This window comes from Eumetopias jubatus, unplaced genomic scaffold (assembly GCF_037043125.1).
Source record: "Eumetopias jubatus isolate StellerSeaLion01/CBP00866 unplaced genomic scaffold, mEumJub1_p1.0 scaffold_2, whole genome shotgun sequence".
NCBI classification, from domain to species: domain Eukaryota; kingdom Metazoa; phylum Chordata; class Mammalia; order Carnivora; family Otariidae; genus Eumetopias; species Eumetopias jubatus.
Window position 1 is genome coordinate 102,884,109 of NW_028274808.1, and position 20,627 is coordinate 102,904,735.

The 20,627-nt window shown below is 39.6% G+C and overlaps 1 protein-coding gene across 4 annotated transcripts in view; it reads left to right on the forward strand.

Annotated features, from left to right (window-relative positions):
- Positions 1-20,627, forward strand: part of PRDM5 (PR/SET domain 5) — a 184,753-nt gene that overhangs the window by 38,295 nt on the left and 125,831 nt on the right. For all 4 annotated transcript variants that reach the window (XM_028102296.2, XM_028102297.2, XM_088019962.1 and 1 more), the window contains exon 3: positions 14,902-15,024. In XM_028102296.2, the coding sequence (XP_027958097.1) occupies positions 14,902-15,024 (123 nt within the window). The remainder of the gene's footprint in view (positions 1-14,901; positions 15,025-20,627) is intronic.

Consider the following 20,627-nt stretch of genomic DNA (forward strand, 5'->3'; position numbering starts at 1 on the left):
CATATTGCCAGGACTGGCAAGTTGTCTCCAATTTGCATGTTAATAAGTAAATTGCAGGTGACCTGGAGAGGAATATATTCTTGTGTATAGAAGAGACTGTAGATCTTAGTATTATTTCCTATTTTTTATCTGTGGACGTCATTTTAAGGTCAAAGGGAGTGTGGGAGTAGTTCTCCACAAAAAAATCTGTTTTTTTTTTTTAAGATTTTATTTATTTATTTGTCAGAGAGAGAGAGAGAGAGAACACAAGCAGGGGAAGCAGCAGGCAGAGGGAGAAGCAGGCTCCCTGATGAGTAAGGAGCCCGATGTGGGACTCAGTCCCAGGACCCTGGGATCATGAAGGCAGATGCTTACCCAACTGAGCCACCCAGGAATCCCAGAAAATCTGTTTTCTTAAGAGTTGTAGTGCTCAGCAGCCCTTTTATATAAGAGTACCTGCTATCCATGCAACCATTTACAGATTTAGCACATTCAGGATCTCTGTTCCCACATTTCTTTAATTCTGTGGCATTGCATTTTCCTTTGGTACCATTGCCAGAGCACCTGTCATCACTCTAATAAATTTATCACATCTCTATAGAGAGAAAGGACTCTAATGGGTTTTCTAAGCACTCTTTTTTACTTCTAGGTTCATAGACCTTTATATGGAAATCTGAACTCCATAAAGCTCTGAAAACCGAATTCCTGAAAACCAAAGCTCTGAAAACCAAATATATATAAGATATATATCTTATTTAGCAGCAAAACCTGACTTGAACTTATGTAAGGCTGTTTGTAGCCTTTTGCTTTTATCCTATTTAGCATGATGATTCATACATTTAGTGCAGAAATACGAATGTGTCTGATTATGGGATGGTGTTCTAAACTCTGTAGAAAATGTTATGTAAACAGTATATGCACTATATTATCTTTCTAAAATAAATTTAAAAAAATCAGCTTTCAGAAACATCTGGTTAAAGAATTGTGATGTTGGGTAGGAACATTTCCAATTTCTGTTTAGGTAAAAGCTCAAGAACTGTAGGTATTTCTATGGGAGAAAACCATTAAAGGTAAGTATAATAGGCTAACAATATATGAGTAAAGTAGTAGGTTTTAGAGTCAGTAAGGGACTCTTTGTTATTGAAAAAAAAATGTTATGTATATTCGTGAGATAGAACATGATACTACCCACATGTATAAGTAGTTCTGTTTGCAGGCGTTCATTGCTTCCAACATCCTGATGTTGTGTCTCCCCCAGTGAACACGTTTGGAAGGTGATGTCATGGGTCTAGTGAGCTGATCATTAGAGTTTAATATTAGAGTTTTTGTGTATGCACAGCACAAGTTTTTCTCACTTTTGTGTTAACAGTTGCCAGGGAAGTGAGATATCTCTGGACAAAGAAGGTGTTGTTATCACTTTGTAACTTTAGGTGAGTTATCTTTAAAGGTAGTTTGTTGCAAACTTAAAAACACTTCTTCAAGGAAGGCCCTAGATTTGTAAGCACACTTTTAAAAACCTTCAACCAATATTATATAGTACCTTTTGAACATCAGTTTCCCCAACTTCTTCTCTTTATTATGTTCTACATCTGTATTTTTAATGGTTTATTATGTCTTTACGAGGTAAAAAGTAATAGAAAAATATTTATGATCATTCGTTTCCTTATGTGTTAAATTCTTGATGTGAGTTTGATATCTCTGTTACACTAGTGAAAGTATACTGGCAGCTATGTAATAAATGTAAAAAAAACCATAATTGAAGGTTTAAGATTTGGGAAAAACTGATGAAATGGGAAATGTAGAAACATTTTTTTTTTTTTAATTTTAGCAGGGGAACTGATTATGTCTGTAACCCAAGAATTAGCGTTGAAATTTATAAATAATATGTAGTAGGTCCCTTCTCTATTCTTTCCCTCCCTTCCTTCATTTAATATAAGACTAAATCTCTTACCTTAAACATTTATATTATGCTTAAAGGCATTTTCATTATTTTTATATAACTAATATTATGTAGATTGTAAATCACCACTTATCATCTCATCTGAAGTGAAAGAAGCAAGACAGTGAGGATCTCCCTTGGTCAGACAGCTTCAAGGAGCTGGAATTTGGCCAACAGCCTGAAGCAGCTTGGAAACAGATCCCTACAGAGTCTTCCCCATAAACCTTAAGCAGAGAATCCAGTCCCACCCATCAAGACTTCTGATCTACAGAACTATGAAATAAGAAATGAGTATTGTTTTAAGCTATTCTGTTTGTGGTAATTGTGGTGCAACAGTAGAAAATGAATACAGGTTTTGGTACCAGGAGTTGAGTATTAGTTTTCTACTTTTTGCCTATAACAAATCACCACACACTTTGTGGCTTAAGACAGCATTCTTTTTTAAATCTTACTGTTCTGTAGGTGAGAAGTCTGAGTGAGTTCTCTGCTTAAGGTCTTTCAAAGCCATATCAAGGTGTTGCAAGGCTGCGTTCTCATCTGGAGGTTTCAGTGATCAGTTTGCTTCAAGCTCATTCTGGTTGCTGGCTGAATTCAGTTCCTTGAGGTTATAGGACTGAGGTGTGTGTTCTGTTGCTGGCTGCTGGTCAGAGGCAGCTTTCAGTCCCTAGATCTCTTAGGGTTCCCTATCAGGCTGCCTTGTAGCCCTACCATCTCAGTAATGGAAAACCCTTCTCATGTCAAAGCCTTCTCATGCTTCCTGGCTCTCTGACTTCTCTACTTTACCAGCCAGAGGAAATTCGAGGGTTTTAAACAGCTTGTGTGATTAGTTAGGCTCCCCAAGGGTATTCTCCCTTTTGTGATATAGCATGATCAGAGGAGTGATAACTCACTGTCCTCACAGACTCCACCTACACTCAAACTGGAAGGTATTCTCAAGGGTCATGAGGAGTGATTCTTAGAATTCTGCTTACCATTTGGCAACTAGGGACCAAGGTTGTAAAGATATTGACTTAGTATAATGTGGTGGGCTCTGGAACCAAACTGTCTTGGTTTGAACACTAGTGTCAATACTTAACTAGCTGTGAAACCTTAGATAATTTATTCTGATTGTGTCTCAGTTTCCTTATCTGTTAAATGTGGTTAATACATAGCACCCACCTCATGGGGTTGTTTTGAGGAATATATTGTAAATTATGTGTAAAGGTGCTTATTAGCCAAGTGTGTGACACATAATAAACACTCAATAACTGTTAGCTGTTATTACTACTCTTATTTGTTCTTTAAAGCAGGATCCTTTTATGTTTCAGTTTTCAGAGAATGAATTTGACTAAATACAAAGCATATGTTCAGTAGAAGTAACATGATACTGATCCAAATGGGAGACTTTCATCATTGTGGAATCTGACTCACGTGAGCATCTCTCAGATGGAAGTGTGAGCGCTGTTCCCTGCTCCAGACAGGGAGTATGTGCTTTTGGACAGCCTGGGCCATGTGTGTATGGGAGTGTGCCTGTGTTTGGGTCAGTCTCAGCCTATGGATAGTAATGCTGGGCATCCTGGAGGAATGCCTGGGGGAACTCACCTGGGTCCATGCTACTTTTTGGCTAGTCTCCAGAGACATTTCCCGAACCTGGGGACAATGTTGTGGCTGGACTGGTCCTTATGGTTCTTATTATGATTGCAAGATGAACCTCAGCAACAACCATCAGGGAGCTTCAAAAAAATGTTTATTACTTGTGGGTCCTGGAAGGGTACATGGCATGCCTAGGGCCATACAGTGAGGTCCTGCGGAGAGAGAGAGAGAGTGTGTGAAAGAGCGTGGACCTGGGGTTCTGCCTTTATTGGAGTTGAGGGTGGGGTGTCTAGGGTTTTGTGGGCTCACTCTTTATGAATTTAAAACATAAGAGTGGGTTGGGATTAAAGCATGGGAAGGGAAAAACAAGTGGTCAGAACGTCAGTTATCTATGTCAACCAAAGCTCTCTTAAGAGAACTTTATGAGTGAGAAAGCCAGGTTCTTTAGCTCTGTGGCTGTCCATGTCTTCATTCAAGATGGAGATCTTTGAAGTAGATACAGAGGCAATCAATCTTAGTGTCAGGCATTTACATTACAGTCAGAAAAACTAATTGTCAGATGCTCACGCTTAGACCTCAGTGCGGTGGGAAGAGGGTAGAGTGGCTTGAGCTGAGATGAGACAAGTCAGCATGTGAAGGCCTTGTATGTCATGCTAAGGAGTTTGGACATTTGATCGGCAATGGGCAGCTTTTAAACAGGCGCTGGTATGGGGAGATGTGTGAATTACAAAGAGAACTCTGATGGCAGGGTGAAGGATGAATTTGAAGATAGATTTTGAGTCAATGTGGAAAAATAATTATGAAAATGCTATAAGAAATGTTTAGGAAGCTCTGCTGGAGGTGAGGGTGGGTCAGACAAGGGATGTCTGGACCACATGGTGGTCCTGGTGGATGCTGTTGGCCAGGAGATGTGAGCATCTGAGCCAGAAGCAGGTCCAGGTTTGAGTAAGATTTGAGTTCAAGGATAGATGAGAATCCAGGAGATTGGTCAATGAGGAGGGTCTAAATTGATGCCTAGAGAGTATAATCCACCATTCTGGTTATGCATCCCAGAGAAGTGGGACTGATGGCATGTAGAGAACCAAGGAGTTCCAGCTAGCAGGGCAGGACTGGCCTTCATCTGGCCTGGGGCAAATCCAACAGTGCAGGGCTGCAACTCTGTCAAAAGAAAGGTTGGAATTGAGGAAAAAGAATCCAGTGACTAGAAGGACTACACCGGGTATAAAGCAGGCTGGGTAGGAGCCCAGTCACTTAGGGACTAGATTGGGAATGAGAGGTTGTCCCATAGGAGGAACAAATCAAAAATGTAATTTTAGGATTTTATGATCCAGAGTCAGAGCAGGGTCGATGTCAGGGTTGAATCGGCAACGGCAGACTGAATAATTTCAGTGTCTGTCCATGTTCTTAAACAGTCCATGAACTGGACTCAGAGGAGAGGAGATTGGAGAGTGAGGACTGAGGGGCCCCAGTGGTGGAGTCAGAGGGCCCATCCAGGTGGCCCATTTAGGACCGCATCTCTGGAAGGGACCACAATTCCTGAAAGATCCCTTGGAGTGCCCAAGAGTCCTTTTCTGAAGGGCTCCCCTTCAGGATGAGTTCTTAGTTCCATCAACTCCCTGGGCCTCTGGATATATAATACCAGCTGCAAGAAAATCCGATCAAGGGAAAAGCCCCAGATTTTTTTTTTTTTTTTAATCAGAAAGCATCCTCCATTGCAATATTTGTGTCCAAGGTTTGGACAGCATTCCTTGCCAGGCCTTTGGTTGCCAGAGCAGTTACTGGTGCCAGAGGCAGCTTGGTCTGTAACGGGGAGATATTCCAATTCCACTGATCCTGCCTCCTGGCAACATGAGACTTTTGGCAGAATTCTTGAAAATGAGCTACAGTAAGAGAGAAGCATGTACAACATAGATGTGTGGCCCCTTTTGAGCCAGTTCTTCTGTTTATGTTTGGATGATAGGAAGTAAGAGCTTTAGCTAGAAATTTTGAGTGAGGAACCTAAATGTTTCAGGAGCAAGTAGAGATCAGCTTCTTGGAGAAGACTTCTTTTTCTGAACACTCCTTAACTCAGGTGGTATGCTGCAAATCACCCTTACTGATACTGTTCTGTGACATGCAGGGGCCTTCTGTGAATTATATGTGAGGGTCATATTTTGCCATCTCTCCACTGTGTCATGATATGACTCAAAGATGGAGAGTCGTGAATTGTTGGCCATCCAACCTGATGGGCTAGATGTGTGGGAGGAAGATTTGAAAATTGCCTACTTTCCTCTTTGTTACATATAGCATATATATTATTTAAATTCTGTGTTTGTATTCCTTCCTGTAATTACCTGAAATATGCCTGTCTGTATGGTTTTGTCTGCTTTGGAATCAAAGCTTCTAGAGGGATAGTTTGTCAGATTTTCTCCTTCTATACCCTATTTTTCGGATATTAGGTACCAACGTTCAGGGCTTCTAAATTAACACTTACCACTCATCTTTCATTCTCTCCTTAACTCTGGTTTTTAATTCCAAAGGACATTTCTCTTTAGGTGTCCTTTTTATATATGAAAGTTCCTGAGTTGAATGCTAGGCGTATCTCTTCCTATTTACTGTTTCCTTCATGTAGACATTGGTTTTTCAATTCCTGTTAGTATCAGTTAGACAGTCGGCAGTAATTGGGAAACATTTATTGTCTTAAGTTCATTCTTACATGAAGACAACTCATTTGGTCTGTATTAAGTTATGTACATTTTAAAGATGTGAATGAAGACAATATAATTAATTTAAGTGGATTGAGTGGATTTAATTTTAATTGCCTGTAGAAAAACTATGTACTTTAGAAAAAAATCTGAAAACAGGTTGACTATAGCAGTGGAACTGGGGTTAGAAGATTGGGATCAAAGGAAAAGTAGATTTTTTTTTCCATTTTTTTCTCCCTTTGGACTGCACTCTGCTCTTTGTTATTCAGTGTTTCCATAACCTTTGCCTAGAAGTTTCAGATACAAAGCATCTTATTCTAAAAATAGCACCAAAACTGTGATCTCTGGATCTTGGAGATTATCATTGCTTTTTATACAACCGACTATTTCCAGTGATTTCATGTTTGATTAGAATTTTGCTACTCAAATTTGCTTATTATTATTCGACACATTTTGTATACCCTTTTAATATGCCATAGGGAATGTTCTTCAGAAGCTGACTTCAAGGCTTTAAGTCTGTGTAAGTTTCAAATCTATATTAAACAATTGGGCAACACTATAGTCTCATAAAACTAATTAGATTTGAAGTTTTGTGAATTGCTTCTGATGGATCTGATGGGTGTTACCAAACTGTCAGGAGACATATTGACTTTATTAATATGGTTTTCTACTTTGTTTGTGAAATAACACTTTACTTAATAGAGAAGTCATCTGCTTATGATACTGAAAAAATCAAAAAGTAAACAAATAAGCCACTAAGTTGTCAAAATAGATGCCACAGTATTCACACACTAACCCTTCCATATCCTTTACAGAAAACCCCTAAAGCAGTGGGTATAATAAGCTAATGTCAGATGAATTTACTTTATTCTTTTTTAAAAGATTTTATTTATTTATTTACTTATTTATTTATTTACAGAGTGGGTGGGGGGAGAGGCAGGGAGGGGGGAGGAGCAGAGGGAGAGGGAGAGAGAGAATCCCAAGCAGACTCCACACCCAGGATGGAGCCCGATGCGGGACTGGATCTTAGAACCCTGACATCCTGACCTGAGCCGAAATCAAGAGTCAGATGCTCAAGCCACTGAGCCACCCAGGTGCCCCTACTTATTCTTTATGCATAAAAAACTTGTCTATCCAAAATGTCACTGAAATCTGAATATCTGAACATGTTTGTAAAACTATAGAAAGGGACTGGCTACACTGTGAAGCCTCTCTCATAAATTTACAGTGGAAAAGATGATGCACTTTTGACTGTATCTTTCAGTTATTCCTTCTTTTAAAAAAATTTTTCAATTTTCAAAATAAGGTGAAAGGCAAGGCAAGACTCAAAAAAGGAGTGCTTTTAAAAGTTTTACATTAAGTCTCTCATTACTCTCATAAAATGTTTTTGAACTTTAAAAGGAAATAAAGGCAACGGCAGTTTTGTTTTGTTTTTTTTTTAGACACACTAGCTGAGCTTTTAGTGAATAAAATGTTTATTGAGACCATCCCCAAATAAAAGGTTTCCAACTCAGAATGCTCAGTTGCCTAAGTATAGGTAGGGTTTACCTGCCTATGTAAACTTGACCGAGTTGCTCAGTTAAATTTGTCTTTGTGTCTGACTGTATCTCAAGAACGTGCTTGATATGGGTTAGTTGAATATAAAGGCAACCGCGGTTAAATGTAAGATATGGAGCCAAAAGGTCTTTGTGATTTGAAGTTGCATCAGTAGACGTGACGCCCAGATCATGGGTCATATGGCCCTTTGTATGCCGTTTCATGTCCCATGTTCAGAGAGCTTCGACAGATTCATGTGCATCCACAGAGCGCAAGGAGGATAGCGAAAGAACCTCAATCACATCAGACCAGGAAAGTGTTACTTGTCTTGTAGAAGAGAAAACAAAGAGAAGGGAGGACTCTTGCCTTCAGAAATTTGAAGGTCCATATGTGTGAGAGAAATTAAAACTACTGAAGAGGACAGACCTGGATTTGATGGCAGTTGGTCATAGGGCAACATGTACCCCTTTGGCTGAAGGATAGAGTGTCGATTCAGCTGAAATGGTTATCTGGATTTGCTACTATATTCTAAAGGCATCTGTTCTTACTTCGGGTGTTCAGGCAGAGGCTATTTGAATATGTGTTTGGATTTGAATCGTGGTAGTTAGGATGTCATTCATGTTTGTTCCTTGGAAGAAGTTAGCATTGCAGAAAAATGGTACATATGTTTTCAGCTGTGCCATTGGAAAGCAGTGTTTGTGTTGAAGGTGTCTGAGCTACCGTGAGCCTCTGTTTCCTAATACTTTGTGATTGCAGATATCCATTGGTACACAGTGCTGTCCTGCATCTTACTTCATTCGATGCTCTCACGGTTTCTGTGAGGTCGTGGAGCAGCGACTATCATCCCCCTCTCGGAGGTCGGGACATCGTGGCTCAACTCCGTGAGAGGGAATGACTCACCCGCAGTGACACAGTCAGAGCTTGCGTAACACCTCACTTTTTGATTCCTAGTCCGGCATTTTCCCCACTCCAGAATACTTTTCTGACGTTCTTTTCAGCTTGACATATTTAGGGCACTAATTATTTGTAATGAAAAACAGACTTAATTTTTCACATCAATCCTTTTAAGTTATTTAACTTCCTGTGCATTATATTCTGAATGCTGTTCAGTTAAAGAGACTGGGATCTGTAAAAATCTGTTTTCTCTCTGTCTGCTTTTCCATCTGAAGATGGGGGATTCCATGGTTGGGGTGATTAGATAGTTTGGGAGGGGGGAGATGTAAGCAGATATGCCACAGTGATATGTGTGTGTCTGTGTATGTGCGAGTGTGTGTATAAGCCCAAAGCAAGCAAGAATTTTAAACGGAATCCCTTTGGAAAATCAACAGAAAAAAAACCCCACACCCTTTGTTCAGAAACTATAAATCACTAGTTTCCTAGTGACAATCCTTGCTGATTTCTGAAAGAGTGTCTCTCTTTGGCTTAAATCTGACAAAGTGGGGTGCCTAGGTGGCTCAGTCAGTTAAGTGTCTGCCTTCAGCTCAGGTCATGATCTCAGGGTCCTGGGATTGAGCCCCACATCGGGCTCCCTGCTCAGTGGGGAGTCTGCTTCTCCCTCTCCCTCTGTGATCTCTCTTGCTCTCACTCTCTCAAATAAATACATAAAAATCTTTAAAAAAATAAATAAATCTGACAGTGTTGTGCTGTCAGAACTGATTACGTGAGCACACTTGTTTTTTTGTGCTTCCAAATATATCCTGAAATCTGTTTAATTAGACACTGAAGGCAGGGCATCTGACCTAACTTCAGTTCAAAACAATCACGGAAAAAAATGCCTGTAATTTAAATATAAAAATATGATGACATTGTATACTCTAAAGATATCCATACCTTAAATCTTAGTGCTTAAAACTAGCTTCTTTGAAAAGCCTTGTTGAAAGGTAGAAATGGAAATATATTTTATTTAATAAATCATATCACATACTGCGACTTCTCATTAAGGATATTATTACTATATATTTTGAAACTGACTGTACTTCACTGCCATTAAATTTTACCATATCTTAAATAAAATTCTACTGGTTACATTTTGCCATGTCTGGGGACAAATATGACTGATTAGCTTTGCCCTGATGTCCTATTATATAGTGAGTAAAAAATTCCATTCAGAATAATAGAGAAGGAGAATAATAGAGTAAATAACACTGTAGATACTTTTCTTGTAAAAATTAACTATCCAAATAATAAAATGCTCTTCTGTCTATAGTTGACCCAATTTAACACAGAAAATATTTAAGGAAATAATATTTGTACTGGCTACCTATTGCCAATTTTTTCCTTTTATTTATAGGTTAGGGGGCTCCTGGGTGGCTCAGTTGGTTAAGCATCTGTCTTTGGCTCAGATCATGATCCCAGGATCCTGGGATGGAGCTCCACCTCAGGCTCCCTGCTCAGTGGGGAGCCTGCTTCTCCCTCTACCCTCTCCCACTCCCCCTGCTTGTGCTCTCTCCCTCTCGCTCTCTGTCAAATAAGTAAATAAAACCTTAAAAAAAAAAAACAAGTTAGGATTTTTTTCTTATTGAGCTGAATTTTGTGTGTGTGTGTGTGATATCTTCTGTTCTTTACTGGGTGGGAAGGCAAAATCAAGTGTGACTTATATTTAGTACTACTAATCTTTGGTCTGAAAAAAGGGACAGATCCATAGTAGCACGTTCTCTTGGACACTTCAAAAGTGATGTCAGTAGCATTTAACAGAGACTAGAACCTGCCAAATTCCTACACAGTTCTAATTTACATTTAATATTAAGTGGCAAATTCATAGACATATAAACAGCTATATGGAAATGTGAATATTTTCGTTTTTATATGAGGGATTCTTTTCCCTTCCCCACCTTAGCTAATTTTTTTGTGTGTGTGTAACTGGCTTAGGAAGTCTGTGCAGATCAAACAGGGTTTGGGATTGAGATGGTTTTTACTGCAAGAGGAGAACATTCACTTCATTACAGGCCCCCAGGCATGCAGAAGACAATCCTCAGTAGGACAGTAACCAGTACACTTCATTTTCATGAAAATTCAGATAAAAGATGATGGTATTTGGAAGACCAGTTTTGACAGGGAAAAAAATACACTTGGGCTGCAGAGCTTAGTTAGATGGCTAGAACGTGATACCAAGAGGAATATCTTCTTTATTTGTTAGACTTTAAAAATGTTCAATTTATTACCTCAGGGTTCAGTATCAAATTAAAAATAGATAAATGGAGACTTTAATAGTAGCCATCTGTCTGGAGAGTTTTTACATGGTTTCTCTGGAGAGGAAGGATGGCTTAGATTATCTTTGGATGTCTCTTTTAGATATTTCATGAGGAGAATGCTGTGGTTAGGGTGGGAAGATACAAGTTATGTGTGCAGGTAATCTGAGAGTTTCAGTGAAGTGTTGAAGACTGGGAGAGGGGAATGAAGCATTTGAAAGTTGGAGAAGACAGGTAGCCTGCAAAGATTGTGAAGGAACTGAAAAGTCATTTGGGTAAAGGTGTTTAGAATAAAATAAACAGGCAGTGGGTCTGTTAATGACCAAAGAAAATTATTTCAACTATGAATATGTAAGCAACTATAGTACATGACTGCCTATGATAGTGTTGTTATGAGGCTATAAGTAAAAGTGAATCAATATATAAATTTGGATGTATTGAGGGACACCTGGGTGGCTCAGTCGGCTAAGTGTCTGCCTTCGGCTCAGGTCATGAACCCAGGGTCCTGGGATCCAGCCCCAAGTCAGGCTCCCTGCTCAGCGGGGACCCTGTTTCACCCTCTGCCTGCCACTCCCCCTGCTGTAGTCGCTCTCTCTCCTCTGACAAATAAATAAATAAATAAAAATAAGATCTTTAAAAAAATAAATTTGGATGTATTGAAAGTGACAGGTATCATCGGAATTTTAATGTGAAATTAAACTGTGCTTGTTTCTTAAGGTGTAATATGATGTGAGGTTATTGACAACCAGAGAGTGCTTACGTCTAATGGACTGGAAATGAGTCACTAATACTGAATAATTGGACATAGTTGGAGCGAAAGGGCCTGGGAGAAAGCTGAAATATACAAAGAACAAACAATGCCCCTGGTAAAATGTGCTTACTATAAATCAGGGAGAAATCTTCGTTATATTTCACATCTTTGAAGAAAGAATTCCAAATGTGAAACACATCTGATATATACTGTACTTAATACCAGGCGACAAATGTATGACTTAGAAGGGCCATTGACTAGTTTCTGTAAGTAGTGCCGTCCTCTCAAACTGAGATATGTCACTGACAGAGCCATTGGTGTTTCCCTACATAAAATTAGCTGGACTGTGTGGATTTCAACACTAGTGGTGTTACGGGTGAGAGAGAGTCTGTTGTGTGAATGGAGGTCTCAGTCCTTGGATTCCTCAGAAGATTTATGTGGTGATCTGCACTCCAATAAAGACAGCCAGAAGGAAAGTAGCAAGCACAAAGGAGTTCATTAAAGGGAATGAATACTCTCAAGGTGGGAGAGGGGGCAGATTCTGAGAGGTGGAACCTGCCCCTAGGTTGTTTTGGGATTTGGGTATTATTAGGTCTCTCTGCGTGGGGAGGAGCCATGACTTACAGTGGGGTGGTCTCTAAAGGAGGCTGCTTCCAGTCATTTGGGTAACTCCTCCCACAGGTTGGGAGGGGGAGTTCTTGACCTTACAAAGTTTGTACCAGAACGGTCAAGGCAGGCTTTGCAAGGGGGTGGGGGAAGGGATGTTGAGGTTGTACTATTAATGCAAATGCATTATAATGAGCCTAGGGGTTACCCTGGGGCAGAGGTGGAGGAAGAGAGGGCCTGCTTTGCACCTGTGGCTCTTGATCTGTCCGCCCCAAGGTCTTGGAAGCCAGAAGGTCAGGATGTCATGCCCCTGGGGCTTTTAATGTGTAGCTTATTTATCACCGTCCTTGCCTCCAGCTCCTGTCTCCGTCATTCCCCTCCAAGGATTTGGGACTCTGCCTTGGGGTATTCCTTCTACTGCTAGAGTCTAGTTTCTGCCTAACAGTTGGAGGTTTTAAATTTTGGTTCTGAAAAAATTTTCCTTCAAGTATCTAATGGCATTGCCGTTAGTTCTGTTGAATTTAGCTGTTTGTCAATAAAGCAGTTTTGTTACTGTGTCTGTGGAGGAAAGGAGACTTTATACCCAGATATTTAATATTATTTATTTACTCTGCTTAAAGAGAGGTGAGTTGATGTTCTCTTTGAGGAGAGGTATAGAGGGTCCTTTGTATCTATCAGTGGGCAGTGAGGCAGTGGGCACCGCCTTGAGGGGTAAGCAGGAACGTAGTACAATTTTCAAGTGCCTCCCAAAGGAGATCTTCTCACCATGAGGTTTTTTCAGTGAGAAGTTACAAATTCCCATAGCTTCACACCTCAACATGTGAGAGATAAATAGTAGGTGTTTATAGTCCTAAATTCTTCTTTTAGCAATTATAATATCAAATTTCAGATTTATAATTTAGCAATTATAATATCAAATAATAAATTCCTCCTCAGTGAGGTCTGGTCTGGTATCTCATTAGCGAGATTTTTAAATGATTTTTGAGGATGCTTTGGCATTGAAGAAAACAGGAATTGTTCGAGAAACATGGCAGTGAATGTATAAGGTAGTAGGAACAGGCAAACTATTTCTTCTGGACAATAGATGCTAAAATCCTGACATAAAAGTTTTTGCAGTGCGGGTAGCAGATTTTTCTATGTAAGTTTTTGGGGGTAACGTGTCCTCTGTAGATGGCTTTTCTAGTCTGTACATCAGTGTGTGACTGGGCCTGTGTAGTCTGATCTGAATGCCCCTCATTTTTTTGGTGGCTCCTTCTGTTCTACTCCCAGGGCCTTTCTCTTTGCCTTTTCTGTGCTGTTCCGTCCTCCTGGGAGCACTCTCTCCAGCCCTCCGCTGGCCACTGGCCGGTGCCTGCTTTCTTTAGAGCTCTTCTCAGGTCACCTCATCAGACGGTCTATGCCTGACCCTCTCCCCTGAGATTGCTCGGCCCTCCTCAGTCTGTTTCCTCTAGCTCTGCGTTAGTTGTCTTCACAGCTCTTCTCTTTACCTGAAGCTATATTCTATGCTTGTTTGTTCTTAAGTGCTGCGACGTTAAGCTTCATCCATCTTGTTCACTGAAAGAGTCTCAGAGCCTGAAGCTGTACCTGGCCCATGGTAGGAACTCAAGAGATTATGTCTAGGGAATGCATGATTGTCCAAATGTATCATGAAAATACATACCTTAGTAGTCTGGTTGTGCTGTGTTTTATTAAATAAGATTTTGGAAATGTAGAATTTGTTTATCCCCACCCCAAGTCTGCAAAGGTGAATTTATGTTCTTACATTTGGTGTTAGAGATCTGCAGTGCTACTCATTCCTTCTTTGCCCCTCCCCTAGATTCTAATTGAATATAAACACAGAGCGAGTTGGTTGGAGATTGATATATGCATTATTAAACTGAGCAGTGCCTGATAACCTTCAGTGTGGGGGCTTTGGAGAAGCTCCATTTGAATCAACTTGGATTCAAGAATGTCCAATGGACTACCCACTACTTTGGCAATTACCTCCCTCCCTCCAACTGAATCTTGAGTGGGTCTGACCAGGAGGCTTTATGGCATGAAACAAAAGGCAGAGGGCCCACTGTGCTCAGCAGGCCATGAACAGGCCGTGAAAAGACAAAATGGAACCTGTTTTATTCATCAACTAGTTAAAATTGTGAGAATGTGGCTCAGTGGATGTCAGCTTCCACTGGTTTCATTAGCAAGTTCTCCTCATATGGAAATGATTCAGTAAACAGGTGGAGAGAGAAATTGAAAGGATTGCTCCAGCTCCACCCCCCTCAACTGGGAACCAAGCGGTATCACCCTCTTCTGTGGAAAAAAAGGGGGCAGGTTGCAATTACGGTTATCCCCTGAGTGATTGCAGTTGCAACACATATTAAAATGTACCTACAAACAAATAATTTTAACCAGAAAAGAGCTATCAACACAGGATGTTTCTGAGAGTTGCTTGCAATTGTGAGTCATTTAGACATCTGCCAAATAAAATAGGAGGCTCTGTTTGTACGTATGTTTAAGGGGAAGAATGGATGTTAATCCAGCATCTTTTCAACACCTGTCAATAAGAAAGGCATATACTTACGAAAAAATATCATATCCTACTCTTGATATGTTTAGTATAACTAATACTGACTTCAGGTACAAACTCAGGAGCTTTTTATGTTTCAGGTTCGTGGGAGTAAGGGAGAAGTTCTATACATATTGGATGCCACTAACCCACGACACTCCAACTGGCTTCGCTTTGTTCATGAGGCACCATCTCAGGAGCAGAAGAACTTGGCTGCCATTCAAGTGAGCTTATTTGCTTCTTATTTGTACTGTGCACTGTGAGGGGAATGAACTAATTTATAACTGCACTCCCTGTTTTAAATTTATTCCCAATGACCTGCTTCAAATAACAGTAACTAACTCGTAAAGCAGAGAAATCTCATTCATTCAGCATATGCAAGAAAGGGGCAAGTTTAGTTGCAAATTGACACCAGATCACTCTCTTTATGAGAATTCTTGGGGGAATGAATTACATGGTCTGATATTGTCCTTGACAGGTCTTGTTTTCAAGTACTTCTAATTTATTCAGTGAACATTTATTGATAGTTTCTTTATTTGATGGTTTATTTGGCTCATAGTACAGTGTTCTGTGTCATTGTTTGGGAAAGGCTTCATGGAGAAGGTTTACTTGGGTATATCCCCATGACTGGATTTTGAGCTTCTCGAGGATAGTGTGTTAGTCAGGGTTTTCCAGAGAAGTAGAACCAATAGGATCTATGTACCTATGTCTATCTATATCTAAATCTAAATCTATCTATTAGAGAGAGATTTATTCTAAGGAATTGGCTTATGTGGTTATGGAGGAGGCTGGCCAAATCCAAACTCTGCAGAGCTAATGTCCCACTTTGAGTCTAGAGGCCATGGTCTGCTGTAGAACAAGGAAGAACCCGTTTCCCACTTCACATGCCATTAGGCTGGAAGAGCAGCTATTCCAGTTTGAAGGTCATCAAGCAGGAGAATGCTCATATTTGGGGGAGGGTCACCCTGTTGTTCTGTTCAGGCCTTCAACTGACTGGATGAGGCTCACCCACACTGTGAAGGGCAATTTCTTTTACTCAAGTCCTTCTATTTAAATGTTATTTTCATGCCAAAACACCATCACAGAAACACCCGGAATGATGTTTGAACAACTGTCTGGGAATCCCATTGCCCAGTCAAGTTAACACATAAAATTAACCATCCTAAGTAGGAACCATATTTTATTGAATTCTGTATCCCTCTCTCCTAGTATAGTGCTGCACTTAACATTGGGCTCTCATAGAAACTATGATTGACTTAGGTGATTCCTCAGTAGAAATTAAGCCGAGAAGAGAAAAAGTTAAGGCAGTAAGTTTTTAGAGGGGTCCTCTAATTAAAACTCTTTGATCAGGTGATTAACAGAACAAAGAAACATTGCATTCTTTTGGGAAATTGGCTGATTGCATGTGAAAACACAGCTCCTGGTTCCTAAACTGCAAAAGAAGAAGCAAAGCTATGGTTGGCAGAAGTAAGAGAGAAGGAAAAGAGTAAGGGAACTAATATTTCCTTAAGTATTTACCATGTGTCCTGTTCTAGAAGCTTCATAAATGTCATGTAATTTACTCAAATCAGAGAAACTCTCAGGTTTAAGAATTTGCTGAGTGTTGTGCTGATTTCGCTCAATTCTGAGTGTAAAACCAACAGTCTCAAGAGGGAAAATGCACAGAATTAAGTTTTAGAGTAACCAGAAAAGATCGTCATCTCGAATATTCCATTTCCTGATGTTATTTGCTAACCAATGTTTTTTTCAGTACAAATAAGTATCGGATGACCAATGTGATTACTGTCTTTTTTTGTCTGGATAAATGAGAGATGCCTCTCACCAACAGGCTAGGTTGGGCTGGAAAATGGGATCTTTGGGCAGTTAGAGATATTCAAGCCATTTTTCAGATTATCCATAACATACATTGATCCAACCACAGATGTCGGCTGATCTTTTTAAATGTGTAGACATTAACTTTTTTTCAAGTATTTTGTATTTTTTTCGTGGTTTCCTGATGTAGTCATTTCACAGCATCCCCAGTTACCTCATAATTTTAATCTACAGACTCAGTTTTAGTGTTTCCTTGTGAATGTTACTGCTATCAAAAAGCCTACAGACCCATGAAATTTAATTTAGGCAGACCCATTGTTTTGTGTTGTTTCTTTATTATTGTGTTTTAGAGAATGTTATTCTATCTAAACTAGATTCTTTTCTCCTTATGCTTAAATAATAACTTTCACCTTTGCTCAGATGCCTTTTGTTTGAGACATTTCTTCCCATTGGCTGTTATTTCTGTAGCACTGGGGTAACTCTCTCCATTTGCCCAGACTTCCAAGGTGTCTCCCGCTCAGCTTTGAGTTTTGTGTCAGGCTCTCTCAGATAAGCCTTGTTGAAGAGTTCCCTTTCACTGTACATTTTGCTTGTAATGATCCCTTTAGGTAATGGACTACTATGTCAGTAGGTGTTTATCTCCATCTTCTCTTACCCACATTTGCACCTCCCTGCCCTATTACTTTCTTTCATTATATGGGACCACCTGCATGTCTCTCTTTTCTAGTCACTGCAGTTGCTCAGACTTAGATTTCACGTTCATTTGGGTCTTCAGTACAGTACTCTTCTTCCGCTAGGTCAGCCGTGCTTCTTTCCTTGAAAGAGAGGAGGAATCTACAAGGGAGGCCTGTTGCAACTTTGATACTCCCAGAAATTATTATTTAAGAGGAGGTGAAGCGGGATGGGATTAGAAGAGGATTCATAAACTAACTAGAGGCTCTGTGAAGTTTCACCCTCGAATTTAATTAGAATCTGTTCAGAGGCCACTGGGACAGTCTTTTGGTGCACAAGTGATGACAGTGCCTTTAATTCCTTTTAACATAGTTTTGGCCTTTCTTTAGAGGGGGGTGAGTGCACTCTAACCATGTTACTTGCCACGGAGCACAGTATGGATCTTTGTTAGCTCCCTTGGTGGAACGTCTGTTTTACTTGAACGGTAGCTGGAGTAGCAGAGCGTTCAGGGTTCAAAATCACATCTGAGCTAGGGGCAGAGGACATAATAGTTGGGTCACAAGGCTGACGGTGATGTCAGCCTTCTGATTCGTTGGGATAATCTCCTGAGGGTTGCATTCCAGAAACACTGAGTTGGTAGGAGAAGATCATAATGTTTCCTGCATAACATTATGAATCACTTACATTCCAAATTGTATCTGAAATTTGGGGTATTCAGGAAATTTTTTATTTGAGCTGTATGTCCCAGGAGTGGAGTAAATGAGAAACATTTGTGGCTATGTGGCTTGCTTGGTGGAAAACGTCAATACTTGGTCCAATTTTTTTGGACAAGGGATTAAGAATTTGAGGTCTGTTTGGCAGAGGATTGGAACTCCTTTTTAGAGACTTAGTTTACTTGTAGTTTTGCAATTTATTTGATTTTGGAAAATTTGCTTTGGAAATGATGATTTAAATATATGAATTATTGAAGGATCTTGTAAGCAAAAAGTTCTTCCCACATGCACACATTTCAGAATAATTAGTTGAACTGTATGTTCAGACTTCTGAAAAATATTTCCAACTGAACCAGAAAATTCTAACCGTGAAAGATGTGGCTTAAAATGAACCAAAAGAATTCTTAGACCCTATAAAAAAATGGATGATTCTTATTAAATATTAATTTTGTTACAGCAAAGGAAAAAATGTAATATTTGAAAAAATATTTGACCTACTCAGGGTTTTACAGGATTTTAAAGATTTCTGATCTTTTCATAGAAAATTATTTATTTAGGTACAGAATTTTGTCATTCAAAGTTGAGACTCTGATTCTTGGGAAATTTCAGAGATTTATTTAAGGACATATCTCCAGGCATCCCTTCCCTGGGACTTTTTTTGCAGTTTATTATCAACATAAATGAAAAGATGGCTTGGTGTTGTAAGAAAAAGGAGCATATGGAAAAACATTTGGGTTTTGGTACACCTCGCGAGGGATGTCAGGTTGTGGGGATGGCCTAAATAAGTTGAGAGAGCACTAGGTATTGAGCCAAACTTGTGATGTCAGCACAGCTTTGTCCCAATTCTGATGTCAGTTTAGTTTTCCTGTTACCAGGAGAGCTATTTTATTACACATTATTTTCTCTCCTTCCTCTGCCTTGTGCGAGGATGGGCAGTCTTAGGCAGTCTATCCTGGAGTCTTCTGGTGACATATGATATTTCAAAATGGCAGAGCTGGGAGATCAGATGTGGATTCCCTAGGAGAGAAGCAACTTGAGTGTTTTTAAAGCACAGACAAGACTTTCTCTGTTGTCATCAAGACACCAAGATCCACAGGCGTATTAAATGGTGTTGATGCAGCATTCAAATCGCAGTGTTACCAACCTAGCAACCAAGCAAGCAAGAAAAGAAAAAAGAAAAAAAGAAATATCAAAAGGATTTTTCATTTATACCCAAAATTATAAATAGTTTTCTCTAATTCAGTGTCTTCTCTATTTCTGTTTCTTCCTATCAGATTTATATAAATGGTATTTTTAGATTTTTCTAGAATCTGTTACAGAATATTAAGGTGCAACTGTCTAATGAGTTCTTCAGTAATACCACAGAAATATCAGTTAAATAACTTGCAGATTTTTTAATGGATTGCCTTATAGCAAAGTACATACTTGTCTTTCATTAGGTAAAAGTTAAAACTGAGGTACAATTACAAGCAGTTGGTCCTAAGAAGTTTTAAATACTAGCCCTACTGTGGCCACATATTCTTGTGGGGAGTAGAGGAATTATTGTATCACTTAGCAACTTACTATTTTAATTCAGATTGTAGTTTATTGGCAGGTGAAATGAGTATTTATAGAAATACCCTTAAGTTATGTATAGTGATAACCTTGAAATATATCAGTTAATCCTTAATAATGATGATGGCGATGGTAGCTAACACTTACCGAATACTTAACTATGTGCCAATAAGTGGTAATGTGTATTATAACCTTAATACTTACCAGGATCCTCTGAGGAAGGTGCTGTAGTTGTTGCCTCCCTTTGTCAAATGAGGATGCTGATACGCAGAGTCTAAGTAACTTGCCTGAGGCCACACAGCTAGTAGGTGGCTGGACAGGAATTGAATCCAGGCTATCTGTCCCCCCTGCCCACCCTCTAAACCTCTGTGCTGGAATACCTTAGAGTTGAGATAAGTAAATGAGTAAATGTAGATTGTAAAAAACCTTCAATGTTTCTGAACTTACTATTTGCATATTTTTGAAACTACTGAACATTTGCAGAACAGTTTAATTTAAAAATGTGCATATTTTAGAGTTATTTACATCAGGTATTCCTTGGTCTTTTTTAAGTTCTCAAACTAATACCGAGTTCATTCGAAAGCACTGCACCTTTCTTAGGCAGTATCTGTCCTTGCCTCTCGTTCCCTTTGGTTCCTTTCTCCTCAGCTGTTAGCGAATGTGTTAAAAATACGTTACACTTAGCATTGAGGTCTCTTGAAATTAATAGTAGTAAAATTTCAGGATCAGAGCACGTCAATTTGGGTGTAGGGGAAAGTTTTGAGTAGGTGGGACTTCCTGAGCTTCTCAATCCAGAAACCATGCAGGTAGTTTCTGCTGCTGCCTCCACTTCTTCTTCCACCAGTTCTGCTTCCGAGTGTCCAGGTCCCACCCAGCAGCAAAACAGACTGGGCTGTTGCCTTTTGACTATGAGGATTCCGTGAGTCTCTTTTCTTAGGGTGTGACTCTTGAGTTATTCTTCAGAATGATTTCTATCTAGCCTGTCTTATCTGTGTCCTTTTGTGATTGTATTAGTTATCTATTGCTGCGTAAGAAATTTCCCCCAGATTTTAACAGTTTAAAACAGCAGATGTTCA